Source organism: Phlebotomus papatasi, chromosome 1 (assembly GCF_024763615.1).
Source record: "Phlebotomus papatasi isolate M1 chromosome 1, Ppap_2.1, whole genome shotgun sequence".
Taxonomy (NCBI): domain Eukaryota; kingdom Metazoa; phylum Arthropoda; class Insecta; order Diptera; family Psychodidae; genus Phlebotomus; species Phlebotomus papatasi.
The window spans coordinates 31,145,312-31,166,584 of record NC_077222.1 but is presented as its reverse complement, the minus strand read 5'-3'; the positions used below and the strand labels follow the sequence as shown (position 1 = coordinate 31,166,584).

Below are 21,273 nucleotides of genomic sequence, written 5' to 3'. Positions count from 1 at the left end.
CAGATTTCGGATCAATTCTGCAGGGTAAAATTAACATTTCCGGAATGTTATTTTAACTTTTTCGGATTTCTCTTTTTTGAGACCTTCGGGAACTAGGCTAAACCTCTAGTCTGAAGACCACTTTAGGTTCGATTTCATTCATATTCACATTTGTTAGATACATAAGGTAAAGTGCCCTGTAGTCGACCGGTTCCTCAACTAGGTCTATTGTATTATACGTAATGCAAATCAGTGAAGATTTCATAGAAATTGACTATAAAACGTTAAAAATTGGTTAGATATTTCCACTACTGACCGAGTGGAGGAACCGGCCGAGTTGACGGTACTTTGCTTTATAAACCAGTCAAAGAGTTTTACCACCTATTTTTCTGGAGGCTGGGTGTTAAAGCTAAGACAGCAGTGGACACTAAACTGCTTATCTTTCCAATCCAAACTAAAGTAGAAACAAGAAAATCTCTGCCTTGAGCGAGAGTTGAATTGGGGACTTCTCGCTGTCTAGGCGAATTTTCTATCACTTGACCTAGGTAGTCATACGCTGGTAAATGTCAGTGGCATAGCCAATCAGAACGCAAGAACCCCAAGTAGGCCAAGTAATAATGCTCGCCCTTTTGACCTTTGAGCAACGCAAGCAACACTAAAATAATTTATGTCCATATTTGACAAATTTTACTTCACAAAAGTAGGGGATTCATGCTTCAGACCCAGTCGAACAATTGACAATGTGTGAATATACCGTTCAATCATTCCTTATAACGGTTTTTCAAAGTCAAAGGTTAAAAAAGGCTCTAGAGAGCGCTTTTATCAGTTGAATTGGGTCATATTTGGGCTCGTTGGAAAGGTCTTGGAATTTCCGTCAAAACTGAACCGGTTCCAATCGGTTTTGAACCGGTTCCAATCAGTTTTGAACCATTTCATAACCGATAACTATTTTTTGTTAGAAATTCAATATTCAATTACATTAGTCTTAATTTATTTTGGGCAATGTCTTGAGTGATTCATAAATCCGTTTAAATCGGACGTGAACTGGTTATGAACCGATAAGTAGGGGAGACCGGGGCAAAAAGTCACAAATCGAAAAATTCAAAATTCAATATCTTCTAAGGTAAAAAAGATAGCGGATCATTTTTTTTCTATAGATAGCCTCCAAAGATCTTCTTCAATGCCGTACGTTTCTTAAAATTCGAACAAGGAATTTAGAAAATAAAAAATATCTAAATTTTTAGCCCTATTTTTGAAATATTTTCCTAGCAGAAGATAACAATTATTACCTACTTATTTTCCAAAATTGATGCACTGGTGAATATTTTCTAAATAATTTGGATTCTTTGAATACGAATCCGCTATCTATTTTAGAATTTCACAAAAGTTCTTTTCTCCAGAAATCCTTTTATTAAAAATGACCACTTGGGGTAAAAAGTAACAAAAGGTATAGAGCAAAAAGTAACACAAAGCGAAGCAAGGGGCGAAAAACGACAAAATTTTAATTTTATTTGTATTAGAGTCATAAGGAGGACGTGGTCTAAAAACCCTGTTTGGCGGAGCTTATACGGGCTTCAGACCTAAGGCCTAGCCAAATGGCTTAACTGCTCTAATTTCTTATCAATGTTAATTTTTTTTTAGAAAATTTAACTTAGGATTTGATTATTAAAGATTAATAACTTATTAGAATCTCAAAAAGCAGTTAAATTGCACACTATTCAGGATTTTAAAACCTACAGGAACTGGGCTAAACCTCTTGTCTGAAGACCGCTTTAGCAAAAAAATGCAGTACTTGATCTTTTATGCAAAATTTGGTGTCAAAAATGTTTTTTGTCAATTTATTTCTGTCTTGAAATATTTATTATCATTTATTTTAAAACACCTTCTAATATTTTCAAGTGTCGTTATAATTATCTTGGGAAGTGTGTGAAATTTTAATTGATGATGAGAGAAAAGAGTAAAAAACGAAAAAGGAGGCGCGAAAACCCGTTGTCTTGAAAAGCAAAAGTGTAACGTCACACAAGAAGAATAATTATTTTCTCTTCAATGATCTGTATATTCTCTTCTTTTCTTCTCAATTATTGATAATTTCTACTTACTTACTCCTCTATAACTATCTCTGCAGGTGGTCATAGCACATTCTTCGGCTTGTTGAACACTTTCGTCCACATTGTGATGTACACATACTATTTGTTTGCGGCAATGGGACCACAATATCAGAAATATCTGTGGTGGAAGAAGTATCTGACGACACTGCAAATGGTCCAGTTTGTTGCTATTATGGTGCACGCATTTCAGCTTCTCTTCATCGATTGCAACTATCCGAGAGCATTTGTGTGGTGGATTGGAATGCACGCTGTTATGTTCTTCTTCCTGTTCAATGAATTCTACAGGTCAACATACAAAGAGGCCAAAGAGAGGGTAAGTTTGCATATTTTAATTAAAATTCTGCTGGTCTTTTTTTTTTTAATGTGAAATATGTGAAATTAATAGGACGCATATAATATTCAGTTAAAAATTATGTAAATATTGATTTAATATATAATGAAAAATCAAAAAATAATATTGAAGTATTTTCCAATAGGATTTTTATTAAATTACGAACAATAATTTGATTGAATTCTTTTTGGGCATAGTGGTTTTCGTATCAATGAAATCCGGTTGGAAATTAATAAATTTGAGAGCGTTCTAAAGCACAAAAAGCATTCTAGTATCAATTTTGAATAATTTGAATGGGTTTTTTGCGCTAAAATAGGAAATTACTATTTTGGTGTTTTCTCTTGAACCATCTCCCAATCAAAATTAGAATGAGAATTCCTTCCACGCAAAAGTTTTCGCACTAATAAAAATGGATCCATATGGTTCTTGTGAACTTGACCTTTCAAAATTAATTTGTCAAATTCCTAAATGTTTTTTTTTTAATCAATCGAAGCCGCTAAATGTTGGTTTGAGTCATCAAAATAGATAAAGGTGTGAATGATCTGACTTGAGTACAAGGTTTATGCTTAATTTGGACATGAAAAAAAGAGATGCTAATGGTAGTTTGAATCACTCAGTGTCGTAAAAACATTTTCACAGTTCATCTTTTATGAGAGAAGTTTAGGTTTACAGGCTTTTTTTTCAATCAATTGAGCATGATTTTTTTTTAAATTGTAAAATGCAAGGAATATCATATCTTCAATATTAAAAAAAAACAATAAATAACAGTATTCAATCCCACAGTTATTTATTGCCTCCTTTAAACAATAAATAACAGTGGGATTGAATACCATTATACATTTTGAATCCCAAAACTATCATAATGTTTTTTGCAATTGAAGGGGAATATAATTGAATTTTAAAACACAAAATTTTTTTTTTCACAGTAGAATTGATTTTTTTCTGTAATAAATGGGATTGATTTTCTCTCTTTTTTCGATAGTTTTTGGGACTGATTCTATCCTTATTTTCCGAGTATTTTTGCCGCAAAATGAGATCTGTTCTATTATATTTTGTGTTATTAAATTGTCGGATTAAATATTCCATTATGGGATTGATTTCATGGCACTTTTTGATTGATTCTGTTCCATTTTGGGATTGATTTGTTCTAATTATGGGATTGACTCTATTCAATTTCGCGATTGATTTATACAATCTTGTTTTAAAACTTATAGCATCTCAAATTCCAATTGATTCTGCCTCATTTTGGGATTGATTCTATCTCATAATGGTATTGACTCTATATCAATACCATTATGGTATCAATACCATTACGGTGATCTGCGTAGGTCTGCAGATGGCATCCGACGCTTTTTTCAGGCTGAATCTTAAGAGAACACTTATTGGATTTTTTTTTCTTATTTAATTTTCATTTACCTTCCTTATACTATTGTATATCGTTTTTTTATTTTTCTTTTTCCTTTTTTTGTTGCTGTTTTCTAACTTGTTTTTCTTTTTTCTTTATCACAATTGTAAGAGGAATGAACCCTATTTTTGTGATTGAATAAATATTTCTAATATTACTATTTTGGGACTGATTCTTCCTGATTGTGGGATTGATTTTATTAACCTTATTGATTACTTCTGTTCCATTTTGCGATTGATTTACTCAATCGCCATTTGACACTTATAATATCCCATTTTCTCATTGATTCTGTGCCATTTTGGGATTGATTTTTCTCGATATGGGATTGATTCTATCTCATTTGGGATTGATTCTTTTTAAAATGGGATTCTTTCTAATACCATTTTGGGATGGATTCTTCCTCATTATGGGATTGATTTTATTGAACTATTTTGATTGATTCTAATTTCATTTTAAGATTGTTTTTTTCATTATGGGATTGTTTCTATTTCCATTTTTTTAATTGATTTATTTAAATGCCTTTTAAGATTTATATCATATCGTATTTTCTTATAGATTTATCCCATTTTAGGATTAATTCTTTCTCATTATGGGATTGATTTTTTCATTTTAGGATTGACTTTACCCTACTTCTTCATTGATTTTATTGCATTTTGGGATAGATTTTTCTCATTATGGGATAGGTTCTATTTCATATTGTGATTGATTTATTCAATCGTGTTTTGAGACTTATCGTATCCCATATTCCTATTGATTGTATCCCATTTTAGGATTGACTCCTTTTCACAATGGGATTGATTCTACCCATTCTATCCGATTTGGGATTGACTCTTCTCATTATGGGATTGATTTTATCGAACTTTTTGAATAATTCTATTAAATTTTGTGATTGATTTATTCAATCTTGCTTCAAAACTTATTATATCCCATTTTCTTATCGATTCTATCCCATTTTAAGATTAATTCTTTCTCATAATGAAATTAATTTCTCTCCCATTTGGGATTGATTCTTGTCATTCTGGGATTGTTTTTTTTTCCATTTCACTTATTCAATCGCATTTTAAGATATATTAAATCCTATTTTTCTATTGATTTTATCTCATTTTAGGATTAATTCTTTATTATTTCTCATTATGGGATTGATTTTTTCTCATAATGGGATTCATTCTATCCCAGTTGCTACTGATCCTTCTCATTATGGGATTGACTTTATCCCGTTTTTTAATTGATTTCATCGCATTTTGAGATTATAATTATATTTTTGGACTTGTTGTAACCCCTAAACATTTGCAAGGAGCTTCCGTCAAAATATAGCATTTTGAAGAAAATTACCAAAAAGCTTATATGACATTGGGTGATAGAAACAACAATATGTTTATAACTCTTGTTTGCTCAAGAGACATCAAATGATATCGAGATTTCTCAATGCGACTTAAGTAGCGGAAATAAATAGTGTTATGTATTATTTCAATGCTTAATTGTGGCGATCAGTTTTCCAAGCATTGTGATTAGATTCAAATTATCATATCTATTTAGTTGTTGATGTCTTTTTTATTGATTAGCTTTATTGCACTGAATAAATTTAGCTGTAAATTATCATTTGCGTCTTTTTCCTGCTTCTTGTGAGATTTTTTTTTATTTTTTTAATTAAGTTGTTGATGACGTTAATGCAGCATTTTGTAGATCATTCTCAATGAATGATGGCTTTTCATTCATTTAAATTCATTCAATCGACAATTCATTGAATGTTGTTACATTAACAATTAAAAAGCAGGATAAATCTAGGTTTCTACTATTAAATTAGAGTAGATTTTGTAGTGGGATGCAATCAGGAATGGCACTTTTATAAAATTTATGAGTACTAATAAATGGTTGTAAAACAATTAATGTCTGATATTTAATGTGGTATTGTGTTTTTTTAAGCGGTACATAATCATTGTTTTTTAACCCATCAATCAATAAATCAATTTCGCTTTCGAAAAGAAAACAATAAAAATAGGGATATTATGACTTTTTATCCAGTATCATCTTGTGTGAGAATTACTTTCGAAAATTCATTCTGGAATTCTGTTGCATCCTATATTCGTTCATCAAAGAAGATTTATCTTGATGTTTCAAACAAATTATTGGATGTAAACAACCTTTAAAACATCAAAGTGCATGTCAAAGTTTTTGTGCAAAACAACTTTTTGGAAAATAAAGGATTATGAATATCACTCAAGAGAATAAAACTTTCCATAAAAACATCAATTTTGGGACAAAAAGCGTGATTGATTCGAGTCAAACAAAAGGATTTTAAAAGTCTACAACTTCTTGTAAGTGGTGTTCCTGCAGGGTTAAATTTTCCATTAAGTTTTTGTAAAAGACTTGATTATCTTTTGTTTGAGAATTCTCTACAACATGGTGGGTTCATTAAACCACCGCTAGTGGCAAAAATCGTAATATTAAAATGTACAAAAATTTCTAAGGCCAGAAGCCTTTCCTTACCCAATAACTACGGTTAACTTATGTTGAGATTTGAAATAGAAGATAATATTAAGAATCTCACGTGATATATTTCAGTCTACCTTCTTTAACTTGTACTAAAAAAGGCAGAAGTTTGCTAAATTTCTCAGATTGAAGAGAAATGCATCTTAATATCAATTTTTCAATCCTCAAAAAAGTAATAGGCATACCGTAATTCTAATTTTTAAAGCAAGTCCTTTCAATCTTTTTTCCATTTTTACTAAGAATTTACTCAAAATTAGTAAAAAATTCATTTAGTACATACATGTGCTAAATCTCTAAAGATAGTCAAGATTCTAATCACTGTTGATCTTATTAACAAAAACTATGCAATTTAACATAAATTTCCATTTCTTTCAGCACAAGGTATTTTAGTACACAGATGTGCTAAATTCTTGGTTTCATTATGACAAAACAAATAATAAGTACTTTGTTCTTTGATAGTCTTTAAAATAATAAAGAGAAATGAACTTTTACAATTTAATTTATAATTTGTCAAGACCCAGACAAAACGTGTTCTTTTAGAACCTAGACTGGGTCTCTAAACTCCCCTCCACTGTTCTCAATGTACAGTTTAAGATATTTAAAAATTAATAAAAGTGAAACCTTCAATCATTTGAAATGATGGGGTTTTATCATGAGATTTCCATAGATGTTCAGATAGCAGATTTTTCTGCAATGGCTTATACAACCTATGAAGGAGGATTTCCACCGTTTGCCTCTGGAGGTTGGTCACCAACGCTAAGACGGCGGTGGACGCAATGGTATGAAAAGACATAGAAATCACTATTTTTAAGCATTTGTATAGGAATAAACATCTTTTTAATTTATTTAAAACAAACAGCTGTACATTGTAAATATTCTTTGGAGAGCGAATAAATAATAATAATAATAATAATAATACTTATATCATAAGATCATTTAGTACACGATTGTAAAGAAAAGTGTCATTAGGAGGACGTACGATTTATTTTGATGTCTCATAATTGAGTGGTTCTAAAAGTTTTCCCAAATTTTATGTTCAATTTGCAAATATTTATACAAGATTGTTTAGTACATTTGTGTGCTAAGTGTTTAATTTCATCAGTAAATTTGTTTTAAAAAATCTTTATAATCTTACGTTTGATTTATGATTGGAAAGAGTACACATGTAAGATTGATTCCCCGTAGAATGTTTTTGACTGTTAAAAACAAGGCATTTAGTAAATGAATGTGGTCAATTCTGTAATTGAATGCGACAGGAACGTAATTGGCATCTTCTTGACATATAATTCTAAACTAAAACACAACGTAAAAATTCCAAATGTGTAGAACAGCGCTCAACGGTGCTGTTTGAATTTGAATATAGTCCCCTATAAAGTAGTATTACAGTCACGCTCGTATCTATGCTCGCTGGGATAGAAGTCGTTACTTTAGGTGTAACGTCTTGAGGAGGGCTATGCGCATGTCTATTCCTTTCAGTCTTTTGTGAACAGTCACCGAGTACGTTTGGGTTGCGCAGGGGTTAGCCCTCCAATGGGTAAAGACAAGTCTCCCGCGAGTTCTAGAATAAGCGAGTTGGTGGCTCGTCGCGGAATAAATAAGAATAATCCCTCGGTTTAATTAAATTATCTTCAAATGTTTGTCACAAGGCGATTTACTACAAACATGTACTAAATGCATAGTTTCATCGGCAGAGTATGCTATTCTAGTTTATATTAATTAATTACGTTTCTTAAGGTTCTAATAATTTTGTGGAAAAAATTTCAATCGAATTGCCAAATTATTTAGTAAATACGTGTACTAAATGCATAGTTTCGCTCACAGAGTCCGGTATTCTTGTCTATATTAAGTACGTTTTCTTAAGGTTCTAAAAATTTTTAATTCAATTGCCAAATTATTTAGTACATACATGTTCTAAATGCGTAGTTTCACCGTCAGAGAACACAATTCTAGTTTTTGTTAATTTTCTTAATGCCGTCTTTGCAGTTTTATGAAAAGATTTAAATATCCATCGCCAGATGAATTAGTACCGTGTACTAAATACTTAGTTTTCCTTTCTTTTTCCGTTTCCTTCTCTTTATTCTCAATTTACTGAAACAATCAACATTTAACAGAAGTGCTCCAAGATTTTATTACGGTTTAATTAAATTTTTAATACGCGGAATAAAGGGTTAACGTGGCTTGCGATGGTTCGTCGAACTTATTAGGCTTTAGACTACTTTTTTATTGTGCGTAAGATGAAAATACCTTAATTATGATAAATTTAAATTAATTAGCTATTTCGGTTCCACAGATTAATTTTCAAATCCAATTTTGAGCTTCTTATAGCTCCCCTTTCAATTGTTTGGTATTCATAAGAGTTCAAAAATTGCTTTTCTTGGAACTGGGGAAGTGGTAAGGAGAGAACGATTTTGCAGCCTCTTGAAAGGAGTAAATTGATTTTTAATTGTATTACGAGCAAAATAATCATATTATGTGTGAAATTGTTATTGCAACTGAGACGTTGCTCTCACTATAATTAGAAAATTAATTCTCTCCTAGAATGTTTCATATGCAGAAAATTGAGTTTTTTGATGTGTAGATGATTTTACATTGTTTCTTTGCGATATTATCACAATTTTTCAATTTTTTTTTGCTACTCGAAACAATTCCATAAATGAAGATGAAATTGCTACGTGAATGATAATATAAAACGATTGAAAGTGAATGTTATTATTAGATATATAATTGATAAGATAAAAAAAATGATATTGCGTGTTTAGTTGATGCAATTTGTTGCATTTTATTGAACTCTCTCGCAAGCATAATATCTCAATTTGAAAAATTCCACATAATAACCAATTTATTTTGATGGTCAAGTGCTTTGGGTGTCTCTGGCACTCGCTCGTGTTTGCCTCTGTTCTTCCAACTCCGCATACAATCTCGAAGGTCGACAATATATTGCAGACCGGAGTGTGCAATATCCGTGGAAATAGAGTGAGATGAAAAAGTTTTATTTAAATGCATGTTTAACTTTTTCTCAACTTGCACTTGGCAATTTTTTTCTTGCCATACTGTGGCACACGATATGGGCGAGAGGAACGGGAAATACTGAAGAAAAGCAAACGTGGAATGCACTTTGCATCAATTACATTAATTAAATTTTCTGTGTCATGTTTGATATTACATAAAATGTTGCAGCAAGACGCGTCGTGTGAAAGAGATGGAAATAGAGAAGTTCAAACGGTAGGAATTTAACTTGTTCACCTTAGATAATATTGCCACTTTGTGCGAGTTTGAAGACAATTTCCTCATTGATCTTGATGAAATATGTTTATTAGTTTGGTATCATATGTTGTGCTGAGATGTGTTTACTTTTCCTCCTATTCTCAATCTTCACCAATACTTTGTGGTATATTGAGTAAATAAGCATTAAAATAATATCATTATTTGTTTAATTTTCCGATCCGAGCTATCATCGGTGGAAATTAATATGACCTGGCTGTGTAGCATAGTAATTTATTTACTTGCCAAATTTTATTTGGTAAAAATTGATACTTTAGAAAGCTATTTTCGTCAAAAAGTATCTTTTTGACGGAATTCTGACGTTTCGTAAATGACAGTGGGGTAGTATCAGGCAGTTAGTTTTTTTTATGAATAATCTATTCAAGCTATTTAACATATTTAACTCGAAATGGTTTCTGTAGATAATTTGCTATTAATAAATATACGCAATATTTCCCATATAAGAGTAAGGATTCAGGTTTCGCACACACTGTAGCTTCGAACACTTTATTTCCTACCCATAATCCTTTAAAGAATCCGGACTATGGCAATATATTTTAACAACTAATATTAAGTCACACATTTCCTGAAGAAATTAGGCAAGTTTCATTAAAAGAATATGGGAAAAATATAAAGTGTTCGAAGCCAGAGTATGTGCAAAGGATAAAAACCTCCCCTATTATTTTTTTTTAATCCAAAATCTTATATTTTTGAATGTAAATGCATTGCCTCACCATCCCATCATATAGGTACTTGATCTCATTAAAATATTGAAAATATTTCATCTCACTATTTTAGAGTTCGAAAGCTTTGAAAAAGGCTTCAGCCTATCGACTTCAACCGTTAACTCTTTCGCGTCCATAGGGTAATGTCATGACTCGGGGAAAAAAGTTTTTTTTGGGTATTTACATTAATTGAAATCTATCTGTTCGTGCACGACATCATAATAGAAGGATGTAAGATTCTTGGCTCATTTTCTCAAGACTCCAGTTAGATTTCAATTAATGTAAATAGCCAAAAAGAAACTTTTTTCCCCGGGTCATATATGACCCTATGGACGCGAAAGAGTTAAAGAGCTTTACTAATTTTCACAAATATTGCAGAAAAAACTTTTAAGCGATGCACAAAAAAGGAATGTTTCCTCATTTTCTTTTATTAACCTTTGACGATCAGTGGGTCATTGATGACTCCAAAAACACTTTCTAGTTTATTAAACGCTTTAAACAAAAATATTAAAATGTCTAACATGGAACCTTTGAAAATCCAATGGAGGCGGATACGGTGCTCAGAAATTTTCCTGAGTATTCTAGTGATCAATCATTACCATCCTAATGAAAAATATTCTGAATAATTGTTGTATTTGCTAGTCCCAAGAAAAAAATAGAACTAGAAAAAAAACTTCAATCATCAATGCGATAATTTGAAAATTCCTCTTTTTTGCGCTTAAATATTTATAATCGGTGCCGGCCAAATTCCCGAACGCGAAAATCCCAAAAGCCAAATTCCCGAAAGCAAAAATCTAGAATGGGTCGAAATTCCGAGAACCGCAATCCTGAATAAGTCGTAATCCCGAATGGCCCGAATGGGTCAAAATCCCGAAAGCTAAAATACCGAATGTTCAAATTTCCGAAATGGATGAAATTATTTGAAGCTTATTGTATAGAATACTTTTCGAAGACACAGAAAATTTCACAATACCTATAGCAAGCAGGGATGTAATTGTGGGTGTAGCTATGATATTTTTATGAATTCGGGATTTTGGCTTTCGGGATTTTGGCTTTCGGAATTCTGTCTTTCGGGATTTTGGCTTTTCTGGATTTTGACTTTCCGGATTTTGGCTTTTCGGGATTTTGACTTTCTGGATTTTAGCTTTACGGAATTTTGGCTTTCGGGATTTTGGTTTTTCGGGATTTTGGCTTTCTGGATTTTGACTTTTCGGGATCTTGGCTTTTGGGATTTTGGCTTTTCGGGATTCTGGCTTTTCGGGATTTTGGCTTTCGGGATTTTCGCTTTTCGGGATTTTGGCTTTTCAGGATTTTGGCTTTCGGGATTTCGGCTTTTCGGGATTTTGACTTTCCGGATTTTGGCTTTTCGGGATTTTGGCTTTCGGGATTTTGGCTTTTCTGGATTTTGACTTTCCGGATTTTGGCTTTTCGGGATTTTGGCTTTTCGAGATTTTGACTTTCCGGATTTTAGCTTTTCGGCATTTTGGTTTTCAGGATTTTGGCTTTCGGGATTTTGGCTTTTGAATCTCGAACGCCAAAATCCTGAATGTTCAAATTCCTGAAAACGATGAAATTATATGGAGGATAATGTGTTGAATAATATCCCAAGCACAGAAAATTTCTGTTTACGTCCAGTAAGCGCGAGTGCAATTATGGGAGTAGCTATGACACTTTTAAAAATTCGGGATTTTGGCATTCAGGATTTTTACGGGAATTTAGGATGTTGAGACTTTCGGGAACTGGGCTAAAGCTTAAGTCTGAAGACCGCTTTACCTAAAAATTGTTCATTCATTTATTCATTTTCAATTTCTTGACCTTTCCCTATTGAGATTACACACTTAGGTTATACAGGTTAGGAGACCTACACTTGTTTGTGTTTTGCCACTTTTTTGTATTACACGTTTTTTTATTACACATTTTCATGAAGTAGATTACTACAATCATTGTGGTAAAAAATTTTTAAAATTATAAAAAAAAAATTAAAATTATAGTAATACAATTAGTTTTTTTAAATAACTGAACAAAATCATTAAGAATAATAATATTAAAACAACACAAAAAATAAACTGAATTTTTTATGCGTTCGTAATTAGAGAATGAGGTAAAGTTCTGATTGAGGTTATGTTATAACCCAAATTTCTCTTTATTTCTTCCAATTGCAGAGAAGAAGACTCGAGAGTAGCCGCCTTATGCACGCCACAGAGAAGGTCCTGGGCATCTGTACGAATGGTACATTGAGCTCAAGGAGTGAGTACAGCAATGGCTCGGCCAAGCACGATGAAGCGGAGGAGCACGTAGGCAATGGAACTGCCAAGACGGCAAGTAAAGCTGCCGATTACTATGTCAGAGGCGAAGTGCCTGCTGACATAACACAGAGAAAAATTATTCAGAAATAATATTTAATATATTGAATAATTTTATCATTAAATGTGTAATAGTAATGTTTTAGATGTTAATGAAGGCAGAGAAAATTCACGGAGATGAAAAAAAGCGAGAAAAAAAACCAACTAATATTTAGGTAATATAGAGTAGGAATTTAATGAGATGTAAAAGAAAGGAAGAAGAAAAATATAGAAATTTTAAGTGTTAAGCAATATTTAAAAAAAAAAGAAAAATCTTGTGAAGTAAAACCTCTCATTGGGTTAATTTTTTTTAACATTTATTTTGTGTCTGTGCTGTTTTGCAGAACACGCAGAGAATTGTAAGTTTTTTTTTATTAGAGCTTTTCTTTATAGATGGGAAATATTTAAATGAAAAATCCGAATTGTGGGAGAGGGATTTAGTTTACAAAAAAAAAAAAAAACAAGATTACTTACAGCGGTTGAAAAATGGAAAAATCGCAAAGAATTTTTCTATTTTAATTGAATAACAATTTTTCATTTTTTTCATATTCTCCCCCCTCAATTCCTTCTGAGATGGATTGAATAAGAATTGGGAGAAAAGGAAAAGAACCCTAAAATATCCACACTTTCGCAAATTTGGCTGTGAAAAACATCTTCGAAAAAATACATACGCATGTATTTTATTATGTAATTAAAGACATGAAAGTTAAAAGAAAAAGCCGGTGAAAAAAATGGTGGAGAATTGAAAAAATGCAAATTGCAGAGAATTTTTTCGGTTAGTTTAGATAAAGAAAAGAAAGTAAACCACATTACACCAAATAAAACAAAGAAAAAAAACACTGAAGATGACTTAAAAGCGTGTGGAGATTTTTTTCTACAGTCAATCAAAATGTGCACCGAATATTTGAAAAAAAGAAAAAAAAATCAAATAATAACAAGAAAAAATTTCCGTTTGACCTTATTTTTCTCCAACCTGAGAATTTTCACCCGATTTTTGGTGCTGCATTTGTTTTCTTCTATTCAGAGAGAGAAAATGAAAACCATTTCACAAGATATCTGTCTAGAATTCTGTGTGAAGAGAAAACTGTGAAAATTTCGGGAAAAAAAGATTTAATTTTCAATGATATGGGAGTGAAAATTTAATATACTAATTTTTCCTTTGAAAACTTTGGATTAACTTCGCTGTAACTCACTTTCCATTCATGGAAGTAATATCTGACGTTTTTTTTATAGGCTCCGCCCATTATTTTTTAGGCCACGCCTACAAACATGTTTTTATGGGTTTTTAATTTTCGATTGTGGGGTACTTAATTTTATTGCAGAGGAAATAAATATAGGAATTGTAATTTGATGAGAGATTTGAAGAGCTTCGCTGACGAATAAACACAGAGAAATCCGAAAAAGTTAAAATAACATTCCGGAAATGTTAATTTTACCCTGCAGTATTGATCCGAAATCGGTGTAAATATTACCCTTTTTTTGGTGTATTGCGGGTTAAAGTTACCCTTTTTCATATTAATTTTACCCTTAAAAAGGTGTAAAATTAACATAAAAAATGTTGATATATTTTTACACCTAAAAAGTGTTAAAGTTATGAGGAAAAAAAGCTAATCGCACCCTCTTTTTTTCTCAGTAAATAGACCACGCCTCCATACATAATAATTTAATGACTGTTGTCGTTTTGAGAGCAATATTTTAACAAAATTTTTGTTTACTCCTCACTTCCAATAATGTTTTAAAAAAGAATAAAAACGACAGGAAAAATAGGGCTTCGAATGGAGGCATCGTTCACAATAAATGGGCGTCGATTATAAAAAGGGCGTGGCAATGTCACATTACTCCTTTATCCCATATATCCATAAAAGAAAACAAATAAATTGTTGGAGAAAGAAATTTTTGCATAATAATTCTCTACAAATACAAACTTTTGTACAGGGCGTCGTGGCTTATTTTTAATAGGACGAACTTGAAGAGCTTTGCTTATGAACAAATAAGTCACGCCTCCTGAAGAAATATGGATTTAACGCAATATTTAAACCAAATTACTTTTTGTTCTCCGCTTACGATAATCTTTTAAAACAAGAAATAAAAAAACAAGGTCCTAACCGGAGAGAATAATTACAATAAGTAGGCGTGGTTTATCGAAGGGCGTGGCATCTAAGCTGCTAAACAGACACTGAGAGAAATCCGAAAAAGTTAAAATAATATTCCGGAAATATACCGATTTCTGCAATATTGATCCGACATCGGTGTAAATATTATGCTTTTTATGTGATTTAAAGGTTAAAGTCACCCTTTTTCATGTTAATTTTTCTTTTTTTTTTTGTTGAGAAAAAAAGAGGGCGCGATTAATTTTTTTCCTCATAACTTTAACACTTTTTAGGTGTAAAAATACATCAACATTTTTTAATGTTAATTTTACACCTTTTTAAGAGTAAAATTAACATGAAATAGGGTAACTTTAACCCCCAATACACCTAAAAAGGGTAAAATTTACACCTATTTTGGATCAGTTTTGGAGGGTAAAATTAACATTTCCGGAATGTTATTTTAACTTTTTCGAATTTCTCTAAGTGAATAGAGAAATTTTGTTGAATACATCTTTCCAAACAACATGTTTTGTAGTCGCGGTAGGCGTGGCTTATTTTTGATAAGAAAAACTCGAACAGCTTTTTCTGATACATAAGTCCCGCCTTCTAAAAAACAAATGTGAACTTAAAGCAATAATTCAGCAAAGTTTTCTTTTGCTCCGCTTACAAAAATCTTGAAAAAAGAGATAAAAAAACAAGACTATGACAGGAAACTATTGGAAACAATAGTTATAATAAATTGGCGTGGTTTATAGAAGAGGCGTGTCGTATCGTCTTTACATTAATCCTTTATCTCGCACATCCTAAAAAAATTGAGCTGCTGAAAAGAGGAATTTTACAGAATATATTTCTGCGTACACAAAGTCTTGTAGAGGGCGTGGCCTTTTTTATCATAAGAGGAACTCGAAGAGCTTTTCATATGAAAAAATAAGTCACGCTCTCTAAAGAAACATATGGATTTGACGTAATATTTTAATAAAGTTTCCTTTTGCTGTCCGCAGACGACAATATCTTGAAACAAAGAGAAAAAATAAGTAGGCGTAGTTTATAGAGGGGCGTGGCCTCGCACAACGTTTCTAGAACGTTCTACAACGTTTCGAGGATCTGTTGTCCTCAACATTAGGTATCAAATTCGCAGGAAAATCACGTACAGGTGGGAAATGTTATGTGGGATATTATTTTTTAAAACAGCCATTCAACAAATTCATTAAAAATAGTAGGCGTAGTTTCCAAATGGGCGTGACATTGCTATATTTCACGGGCCTTAAGTTTCAAAAAGGGCGTGGCTTATTTTTAAAAAATCCTAAAGGGGAATTCTGTAATTATATGACAATGTCATATGACAAATTCTCGTTGTAAAATTCGGGATCAGAACAACATAAAAAGCCCAATGAGCATCAAATGGTCATTGCATGGAACTCTATGAAGCTTTTATTAACTACTCTAAGTCGGACTTATGATTAGTTTTTCTGAATTTACCACACAAAAAAATTTAAATTTGTCATATGACATTGTCATATTGTTATAGAATCCCCCTACTGGACGGTCTCTGTCAAAAATTGCAATATTTAGGCTAGTTCACTAACCAGAATTAAAAAACAACCAGAAATAAAAACAACAATGTATACATCTTCTGTGTGTGACTAAAAAAATTATGGGCGGAGCTTATTCAAGACGTCAAATAATACTCCTCTAGAAAAAAAGTGAATTATGAATTTACAAAAAAGTTACAGTGAAGAAATCCCAAAAGTTTAAACCCTCAATTGCCTTTTTGGTAAATTTTTTGAAGTTCTGTGAACTTAAAAAGCTTAACTTTTGTTTTTCAGAATTATCCAAAATTCACATTTCTTCTAAAATAAAAATATTTTAAAGAGTAAAATAAAGAAAATCAAAGCACATTAATTGCATATCTATAGCAAATTTGGTCATTAATTGAGGGTTAAAGCAGTTAAAGCACTCAGCACAGGCTTTTTCTAGCAAACTGCTAGAATTCTCGCAGAAACTCCCATTATCTCTTTCACTTCGAAAAGAACTGTACTAGAATAAGTGCAACAAAAGCTTTTTGCACAAAAAAAGCTTCGTGCAGAGCCCATAAAAAATCCATTGATTAACTTTTGGACGGACAAAAAAAAGGCATATCAAATATTATTTTTGGTGACGGAATTTATCGGGCATAAGTGAAAAATAAAAATTTGCAAAAAAAAAACATTTAAATTATTTATAAAAATTATTGATAAAAGAACTAATTAACTAAAAAACTCGCAATAATTTTTAGATTAGTCAAAACGAATTAAAAAAAAAAGAATATAACGTGAAATTTTTAAAAATGAGAAAATGTTTTTAGAAAAAAACTGCTCACTTAAATCTAAATATTAATTTACTCCACTGCTAGAACATTTTGTCGTTTAGCTTGGGAAATATTCTTTTTGTAGTCTTGTTTTTAGTGAAATTTTTTTCCTAGATTAACTGCATTCTCTGACATTTTTTATTTCTTTAATTTTCAAACTGAAAAGATAAAATTTAAAAAAAAATCCAGAAGTCATGAAAAAAAGAAAAGAAAAATGTTTTACATTGTAAGTAAATGCTATCGCAAAGATTATTCATCGAGAAAGTTGCATCTCATATTATCCATTAATCTTTTACCCTTAGAAAAGGTAGAGGATGGAAAAGAAAAAAAAGTCAAATGAATGTTAAATTTTTCCGGTGAACTCTTTAAAAAAAAATGCGAAGCAAAATTGTAAATATTGCATAATAAATTTGTTAAATTATAACACGATGGAAACGAAGAGCGCTGTTTTACGAATAGGTTTTTATAAAAATTTATGTATTTTATTATAAAAAGGAAAAAAGGAATAAAAAACATAGTTGTAGAAATAAATACGTCTATTGCTGACTCATGTGACGACACTCAACAGCTGGAAAAGTCAACATCACGACAAAAAGTTGACGCTTTTTGGGGGGCTTTGGAGGAGCCTCTCAAGTTCAACAAATTAATTTCAAGTGCAATCTCTCGACTTCAATGGTGCTCCAAAAGTCTAAAGCTGCGGAAATTTGCGTCAATTTTGATGGTTTTTCTGTGGGAAGAACATTGGCGGGAAAAACCAAAGTTCAAGGACAAAATTTAGGTGTCATTCGCAAAATCCAGTCGCAATAAAGGATCAAATATCTTCATATCAAGGTAATTGTATTATATTAACACCATTAACACAAATACAACTGATAAATTTCAACTGAATTGATTTTTTTTAATTCAAAATAAGATTAACTGTTCTCTGAACATAAATTGTTACCCAAGAAGCATTTTCTGTAGAAATTCATTAAGGAAGACATTATACAAATATTAGGGGAGACTGGGGCAAAAAGTCACAAATCGAAAAATTCAAAATTCAATATCTTCCAAGGTAAAAAAGATAGCGGCTCAATTTTTTTTCTATAGATAGCCTCCATAGACCTTCTTCAATGTCGTAAGTTTCTTTCGAACAAGGAATTTAGAAAATAAAAAATATCGAAATTTTTAGCCCTATTTTTGAAATATTTTCCTTGCAGAATATAACAATTATTAACTTATTTTCCAAATTTGATGCACTACTGGTGAATATTTCCCAAATTATCTGGATATTCTTTGAATACGTATCCGATATCTATTTTAGAATTTCACAAAAGTTCTTTTCTCCAGGAATCCTTTTTATTAAAAATGGCCACTTGGGGTAAAAAGTAACAAAAGGTATAGAGCAAAAAGTAACAAAAAAGCGAAGTAATTTCTTATGTCTCACCGCGAAAAGAAACGTCATTACCGTATCTCGCCACTTGTTGTTTGCATTGGTCAAACGATTTGCAGTCTTTTGTGTGTTTTTTTTTTTCTAAAATAGCTTTAAAAGCGCTTTTCTCGTTTTCTCACTTTTCTCGTAGAGAAAACGGTGTTTTACAAAGGTGTAGATGAATAAATTTTCTATGATAATATGTCCTCTAGGTATTTTTTTCAAATTTACGGAAGCCCGCAATGAAGCGAATCAAAATATCGTCAGTTAAATCAGCATTTGTCGTAACTTCATTTTTGCGATTTTGAGATATATACATATTTAGAATCGGCGTAATTTTGTTTATTAAACTGACTTGAGAAAAAGAAACTTATAAGCCCAATAAAAATTATTCTAAGCAAAAATTATCGTAAGTGCCCTTAATTAAGAAAAATGTATTAGAATTTGTCGTAACTTCCATTTTTGGGGAAGTTACGACAAATTTCCATATAAAATTTTCAATAATCAGCATTTGCCGTAACTTCTTTTGCTCGTTTGCGTGGCTTGTAATTTGCAGCAAAAATGTAATATTTCTCAATAAAACGTTTATAAACACTTCCAAGTATCCAAAGACAGTGCGAATAATGCATCATGAAATCATTTTAATTCAATTTTTGTGAGAAAAAAATAAGAAAAAATCCCTACCCATCTGTCATTAATTCAAAACAAAACAAGCGACGCGGCGCACAAAAATTTATTCAATAAAATTTATAAAATAAAAGCTTTAAGGGACAGTTTAATTGATTAATTTAGTCAAATAAAGGCGCTTTTTATCACTAGAGTCATTGAAATTGATATAACGCATTTTTGAAAATTGTCGTAACTTCCAAGATCTCCATACATTGGAAGTTACGGCTTTATAAACGATGAAAGTTACGATAAAATATTATTGTGTTTCTTCTAACATATATCTCAATATTTCAGATTTTAAATAATTTTATAAAGATTTTCTCGAGTTAACTTACAGTTTATTAGTGCCACTTTTATTATTTTGACTCAAAAGTATCGCATTTGGGGCTCATTTTTAAGAAATATATAGCTGAACTGAAAATTTCGTCTCCTGAAAAGTTGTCAAAAGAAAGTTACGACAAATGCTGATTTAACTGACGATATGATAATACATACGCAATGTCTGGTACTATTTGCCCCAGCATTGTTGAGAATTGTCACAAAATTACCTTTTAGAAATTGGCTCGATAAACGTATTTCCTTACAAAATAGAGGAAAATTACTTTCACAAAGTTGTAGAGCGGTAAATTTCCTATAAAACTGCGCTAATTAGAAATTTTTAAAGCGCTCGAGTAGCTTGTAAAAAAATAAAATATCCGTTTTGTGACTTTTTGCCCCAGAGCTCCTATATTTGGTCAGAAAAATAGTAAATTTTACTCAGTAAAAAAAAATATTTTTTTTTATAAAGAGTACACTCAGTCCCGGCATAAAGTCCTTCGGGATTATGCACCTGACGGAATTATGCATATACAATTATGCAAATTTGCCTATCATTGGGAGTCAATTTATGAAATCATTTTTGAAATACGCCTGAATGTATACTATGTTGCGACGCGAGAAATTTGAAAACACTCTGTGCTTCTTTTTCAGAATAAAACTTCAATTTCTTTTATTAGGGTAATTTTTTTTTTAATATTCTAACCATTTATCGAAGAACTCTGGCCAAAAACTACTGTTTGCTAATGAATTTCTATTAACACTTGGAAGGACCCTAGTGGCAGCCGCTGCCAATTTAATTTTCAATTTTATTCTTTATAGTGAAGAATATATTATTTCGCCTGGAGATCCGATTGAATGCGTGCAGAATTTATCTGGCTATTTTTTCGTTATAAATTTTTTAATAAAAATTAAATATTAATGTAAATATATTGCAAAAACAAAAAACTGCACTCGGAAGGACCAAGTGGCAGTAGCTGCCATATGCATTTTATATGGCAGTTTGACGTTCTGCAGATGTAATTTTCTTGATTGTTAGTGTATAAAAGCCTTAAAAGAACAAATTGAAAGTGTTTTTGCAAATTATTGAGAAGAATTATGGGAAATATTGAATTGGGAAATATGTATGAAATATGAATAATTATGGGAATTATTCAATTTTTCTCTTATTTACCAAAGCTCAAAATCCATTTTGTTAAGCGAAGTTAATGGAAAATAGTTAATAGTATTAACTATTGTTCATATGTAGAATTTTTGCTTTGAAAAATAAGAGAAAAATTGCAATATTCAAAAGCTGCCGCATTCAAAGGCAGACCACTTTCCCTGACGCCATGATTCTGATAAAAATGAAAACATCGAATGGTTAAAAATAACCAAATACAGTACCCAAGGAGGTGAAATATCTGTGATGCAATTCTGACGCCGTCACATTGCTATCCCGCCAAAATTTTCCCGATTTTGCGAAATAGAAATATACATCATACACAGAGTCTTCACTCTGTATGAGTGGGCACGGATAAAGAGTGTGGCGCTTTCAGAGGGATGGCATGTGTAGTAGTGCACAAAAAGCGGAATAATGGCTGTTATTTTGAATATCCCGCGAATTTTATCTCGCGAGCTCCTGGAGGTCGTGAGATGGCAAAATAGATGAATTTTAAGTGAAAATTTCACGATTTAGTGCTCAAAATTTTTTGTTAAAATTGGTTCTATTAATTTTATGTAATATATAATTACATAAATTTAATGTCCACGAGGAAAAATTGAAATAATTATCGATGAATACTTTGGGGTTTCTTGGTG

The 21,273-nt window shown here is 31.5% G+C and overlaps 1 protein-coding gene across 11 annotated transcripts in view; it reads left to right on the top strand.

The window, feature by feature from the left end:
* Positions 1-17,609, top strand: part of LOC129798822 (elongation of very long chain fatty acids protein AAEL008004) — a 110,821-nt gene extending 93,212 nt beyond the window's left edge. For all 11 annotated transcript variants that reach the window (XM_055842207.1, XM_055842208.1, XM_055842202.1 and 8 more), the window contains 2 exons: positions 2,105-2,400; positions 12,462-17,609. In XM_055842207.1, coding sequence (XP_055698182.1) covers positions 2,105-2,400; positions 12,462-12,695 — 530 coding nt within the window. In that variant the 3' untranslated portion in view covers positions 12,696-17,609. The remainder of the gene's footprint in view (positions 1-2,104; positions 2,401-12,461) is intronic.
* The last annotated feature ends 3,664 nt before the right edge of the window (positions 17,610-21,273 follow it).